Source organism: Lagopus leucura, unplaced genomic scaffold (genome assembly GCF_019238085.1).
Source record: "Lagopus leucura isolate 7727_CA_CO unplaced genomic scaffold, USGS_WTPT01 Super-Scaffold_702, whole genome shotgun sequence".
Lineage (NCBI taxonomy): Eukaryota > Metazoa > Chordata > Aves > Galliformes > Phasianidae > Lagopus > Lagopus leucura.
In genome coordinates this window covers 6128795-6134794 of record NW_024962254.1, presented here as the reverse complement: position 1 = coordinate 6134794, position 6000 = coordinate 6128795, and the positions used below count along the sequence as shown (strand labels likewise).

Sequence of the window (6000 nt, the reverse complement as noted above, 5' to 3'; positions counted from 1 at the left end):
TTGGATTTCATTTGGGAATACTCACTGACACAACTGTAGGACTACCTTTGTGTAAATACTTTACAATTTACAGATGTCTAGGTACAATAATAATTAAACAAGGCTAACCTAAAGCAGAAAAATGTTTTTAGATTTGGCTGGAATCAGGAAGATGTTCATTGTGACACTGTGTATTGAATGCTCTAGCGATGAGTGGTAAATCCGGCATTTTACTCCTGCTGAATTTGACACTGGAGGAAGCAGAGGTAGACTCTCCATTACAAAGGGTTTCTTTCACTTTGCAACATCTGAGTGCTATCAGAATCGTATCAATGTATCAGAAATTACTGATGGATCTGAAACGTATGGAAAATCCTATATTTTTTATTACGTACATTAATTATATGAATGTTATTATTTTATAAAAAGATTTATGTAAGTGAAACTGAGATTAGACTATGTCCTACAGTGTTTTTGTTTTTTTTTTTGTTTTGTGAATAATGAGACTGGGCATGTGGTCCACTAACTAGCTCAGCATCTTCCTTGATGCAAGAGTGTGTTTAACTTTCTTTGCTATCAGTGGATCCACTAGCAAGCATAGGGCTGGACAAAACTACAGTTTAAGCGCTATGTTTAAAACCAGGAGCACTGCTAGGTACAGAACATCTTCAAGTATCTTCTCAAGTTCACTGATCACAGCCTAAGAGATTAATCTTTTCTGATCATTATTCTTACTCTTCCTTTCTTTCTTCCTTTCTTTCTTCCTTTCTTTCTTCCTTTCTTTCTTCCTTTCTTTCTTTGATCCTTTGCCAGTGGTAAAGCTGAGTGATGATCGCATTGCAGATTGTCAGAAAATGTAGCAGATCAAATATTTTAGGCATCAGTGCACCTATATAGTATCTGTGCTTTCTTCTTTCTAGTGAAGTCTGTATAGAGCCCTAAAGAGATTTGTTGAATTTCTTCTTAGTGATTTTTGATTTAAGTATCTAAATGATTTCACTCTGCTGCTTTAGAATTGAAATGAATCTGTCATTCTTCTGCTGAAATATTCATGCTTAAAATAAAAACAAATGTTATTAAATAGATCAACTTTCTTAATCTTAGCTTACTTTAAAGATCATTTGTTTCATGTTGTGGTTTACAAAGAAAAAACATTTTCAGAGTATAAAAGCCAGATTCTGCATTTCTGATCATATTTCAGGAATGACTTTATTTATAAAAAAATTTTGCTAGTGCTGTACTGGATAACACAGCATTGAATGAGGTGCATTAGTATGACAGAGACATTTGTGACATGGGAAACATCTGTAGGTAAAGAGTGTTGTTTTCAAAGATGTATTAGAAGTGGCAATATTTTTCTTTGGAAATTAATGCTTGCCTGTATTTTGCAGTTTTTAAAACATTTCCCCAAAAGAGTTTTTAAAAGCATCCAAGAGAAAGATACCAGTTTACATCAGCAGAATTACAAGCCTAAGATTGCAAAACACTGAACTAGATCAAAACTTTCCAGCTTGAATAATGATAGAAACAAATGTGTAGAGCAGACTAGATATTACAGTCATTGACAGTAGAGCAACTTCAGTAAAGATTACAAAGCTGAATTTATTTCTCATTTTAAATCTATTTCTTTTATTTATTCATTTTTGAAGGTTATGAGGATTATGATCACATTTACAGCTCTGCATCGCTATCTACTTGGAGATGATGGTGACACCTTAGAGAAAACGTGCAAACTCCTGATTAACCAGCATTCTACTCTGTTTATCCAAAAAAATTGATAACTGCTTTTGACCAACTCAATTTTGTTCAATCATGTTGTCTCTACCAGCCTAAATCATTTCCTAAAATGGTCCTTTTGCTGTTCCTTGCAATCCTATTATTGAAGGAAGATGTCTGTGGGAACTTCAGGCTTTTGGTTTCTGCACAGGCCAATGAAAGAAGGGTGGTTGCACACATGCCTGGTGATATTATCATTGGAGCTCTGTTTTCTGTCCACCACCAACCAACAGTTGACAAAGTTCATGAGAGGAAATGTGGAGAGGTAAGAGAGCAGTATGGCATTCAGAGAGTGGAGGCAATGCTACATACCCTTGACAGAATTAATTTGGACCCAACACTGTTGCCAAATATAACACTAGGATGTGAAATAAGGGACTCTTGCTGGCATTCTGCTGTGGCTCTGGAGCAAAGCATTGAGTTTATAAGGGACTCTCTTATTTCATCAGAAGAAGAGGAAGGGATGGTGCGATGTGTAGATGGATCTTCATCATCTTTCCACTCCAAGAAACCCATTGTTGGTGTCATTGGCCCTGGCTCTAGCTCAGTTGCTATCCAGGTCCAGAACTTATTGCAGCTTTTCAATATACCTCAGATTGCTTATTCTGCCACAAGCATGGACTTAAGCGACAAAACTCTGTTCAAGTATTTTATGAGAGTTGTACCATCTGATGCACAGCAAGCACGGGCTATGGTGGACATTGTCAAGCGCTATAACTGGACCTATGTTTCAGCTGTACACACTGAAGGTAAGAGGCTTTTTCTTCCCATATTTGGATGCCTATGAACCACTTTGTTGTGGTCAGAGAGCTACATGATGACAATTGGATGGATATTTTTTGTCAGTCAATTATCAAGTGCATAGACTTTTATTTCACTTAATTTTGGTTAAGTACCAAGCTGAGGTAGCGCTGTTTTGATAACCACTGAAAACACTTTGAAATACAGGATTGTGTGAGTTAAAGGAGAAATTGTGTGCTTACTCTTGAGTTTCCTATTTTTTTTAATCTTAATTTAATTAATTTATTTTACTTCAATCATTCGATATATTTATGTGGAATAATAATTTTGACTATATTGATAACAGTGGGTAACAAGAAAGTGCTTGGTCTTTCTAGTGTTGAAGAAAGCTAAATCATCCTTTGAAACAGTAGCTAAACCAATGATTACTACTAGAGCCACAGAGGCTTGACTGCTAAAAGACCTGTGGTTCTGGTTAATATCCGAATGCAATTCGTCCTAGCTTCTTGAGATCAGTACTGTTTCTGTCCATTTTATAGTACTCCTTGGAGTATTGCAGCCACTCCTTGCTCTGTGTCTAGCCATTGGATTTAGAAATGAGCAAAAGAATTCTCCTTGTGTCTTCTTCACACACCATCAGGTTTCCAGAAAATCAGAACTATGTACTGTATTTCTTTTCTCTCTTTATTAATTTCAGCTAGAGCTTGATTTTATTTGCCTAGCACTCAGAAGAGTACAATTAAAAGGAAATGCTATGGAAAAGATTACATGAATTCTTTCTTCCTTGTGGTTGAGTGGTTTTATCTAGCCGTGAGTGACTACAATTTCATACTGCCTAAAGAGAAAGTTTCACTAGTCCCTGTTTAATGGCATCACAGTGTAATATGTTTTCTGAATTAGCTTGTGTGATGGATTTTAGGTTCTCACCTTTGTTCAGACAGGTTCAGAATATGATCTGGGGAAAAAAAAAACACCACGTTATTAAGAGATTGAGTACTGGTGACAGCGTTGCTGAACAGCAGCAGATGCTGCTGGCTTTATTACAACCAATAGAAAGCAGATTGTCCTTCCCACACACGGAGTATGCTTCTCTGGCAGAATTTATACTATTCAAAGCCCTTTTTGGTAGAACGCTGGTTGAATGCAAGTATGCAGAAATTATTATACTCCTACAGATACGTAGTGAGCTCATTCTCCAGTGTTAAAAAAAAATGCAATTTAGAACTTAGATGAAGATTGTTGTAATCATTATTCCATCATGATAATGAAGATTGGTAAATAACTTCAGTCTCTATTCTCTGGGGATGCATGAGTATATTAGCAGTTTAAATAATAATGTATAAATCACTCTATGTCATATCATGTAGTGAAACTACTCTGTGCCTGCTGATGCCTTTGGCATGGTTTGGTGTGCAGCCTTTCCTCTGCAAACGTGTATGCATAATATCACAATAAAAAATGATGCCGGTGATGCATTACATTAGTTTGAGATTGTATATCCTGACTACTTATGAAAACTTGTGTAGTTTTCCTATATATATCTTCTGCTTATTGAGCAGAGATGCTTACGTATTCAGTGGAGAATTGTCAAGCTTTTGTCAAGGTCTGAATGCATAGGGTGAAAATACTCACTTTTGCCACTTCCCGTGGATACTCTTCTTAGAGCAGATGGTAGCATATGGCATGTTAATCTCATGGTAAAGTAACCTTGCTCTGTGCTTTGGAAAAAAGGGAATAGACATGCAAGGATCAAAACTGGAGGTGGCTGCTGTGGGCAAGATGAGTTGAGTGTGAAGAAGAGCTGATGAATGACTTTACTTCAGTAGGATTTGCCTACTTCTACCCACATCTAAGTGGACAAGATAGGTGGTACAGTTAATACCTGAGGCCTCATACAATTCGTGCTGTATTTACAGCAGTATAACTCTGGACTTTGGTGAATGAACATTACCTTTGGGTTACAGGAATCTTGTACTCTATTTACATGGTCTGGTCATGATGGTGAGTACAATCTGCAATCAAATAGCATCATACAGGTGTTTTGTAACAGTAGAACAGATGGTATGTATAATGGGATAGACAAACACAAGCTAATGAAGGTACTTCTCTGAAAGCTGATGTTTTGGGCACTTTTTAAATGTTATGGCAGATGTTGTCCCTTCCAAGAACAAAAAGATTATAAAAAAAAAAAAAAAAAAATCACCATAAAATAAAAAAAAGATTGCTATGCTGAAGTAAGGAAATTCAGTAAGCAAGCAAAAGAGATATGAATATTATGGATTACTTTAAGTTTTGAATTAATTTCCTTTCAATAGAATAATTGTTTACTTATAAATATCCTGAATAGTGCCTCTATACTTAGTGCCCTACATTCATATTCACTAATTCAAAACAGGAAAAAAATAGATTCCTGTTCCTTTTATCTTGCTCTCCCATTTACACTGGAATTTAATTCAGTACCTCCAATAATTCTGTAGTCTACACTCAATATCTTTAGCTAATCTTTGTGCTGTAGACAGATTACTCCAACATGAGATTTCTGGTTTCTGGGAAGGATGCCCCATCCCTGAGACAAGCAAGGTCAGGTTGGATAGGGCTCTGGGCACCTGATGAAGCTATAGATGTCCTTGTTCATTGCAAGGGATTTGGACTGGATGTCATTTAAAGGTCCTTTTAAACTCAAACAGTTCTATGATTCTGTGGTTTCCAAGGATAGGGAGGGTCTTAACATTCATAGCTAGATTGGGAAAAAAGAAAAAGCTGAAAATTCTTGGTTATTTCATTGCTTTGGTAGTTCCATCATCAGACAATATTATAGGTCTCTTTTCGTTCCAGTGTAATAAATGCCTGGGAATAATTTTATCACAAAAATCTTTCTGTTTGCATGTTTCTTTGTGTACTTACCAATCACGCTAAATGAGTTGGATTAAAATTTTGGGAGGTTGAGCAGAAAATGTTGTTAAATATTAATTCTAGGTTTTCACATTTAAAATATGCAAACACTTTGAGAGATGCTAATAGGCTTTGCTCCTTTGAAATTTACCTTTATGGTTTAATCAAGTGATGCGTCCAGTTGTGCAAGTAGCCACTCACAGTAATACAGTAATGTTTTTTCCTACTAATGGGAAGGTGGCAAACATTATTTTCAGTGATTACTAATAATTTTAAGTAGGAAATTTCTCCAATCTAATTAACAAGAAATATGAGTAACAAATGACGGATATTTGTCATAAAACAACAGTCATTTCCACTCACATGTGTAAATATAGCAGTGTATTTTACATAAGCCAGTCAGAAATCTTCACAAGTCTCAGTCAGTTCCAGATTGTAAGTCCTGATGCTTAGCTCTATCAGGAATGATATGACTCAGAAACATCAGTTGTATCAACTCAGTTTCCAACTCTTCCTTGCTTTTAATGATTTGTGGAGTTCTACTCTGAACCAGTCTGGGTTTGAAGTAAACCTCCTTCACTCATCATCAGGACACTTTTTTTTGAAAAGCCA

General features: G+C 36.0%; 1 protein-coding gene across 3 annotated transcripts in view; it reads left to right on the top strand.

The window, feature by feature from the left end:
• The first annotated feature begins 1825 nt into the window (after positions 1 to 1825).
• GRM5 (glutamate metabotropic receptor 5) overlaps positions 1826 to 6000 on the top strand; it is a 234467-nt gene continuing 230292 nt past the window's right edge. For all 3 annotated transcript variants that reach the window (XM_042862524.1, XM_042862523.1, XM_042862522.1), the window contains exon 1: positions 1826 to 2504. In XM_042862524.1, coding sequence (XP_042718458.1) covers positions 1826 to 2504 — 679 coding nt within the window. The remainder of the gene's footprint in view (positions 2505 to 6000) is intronic.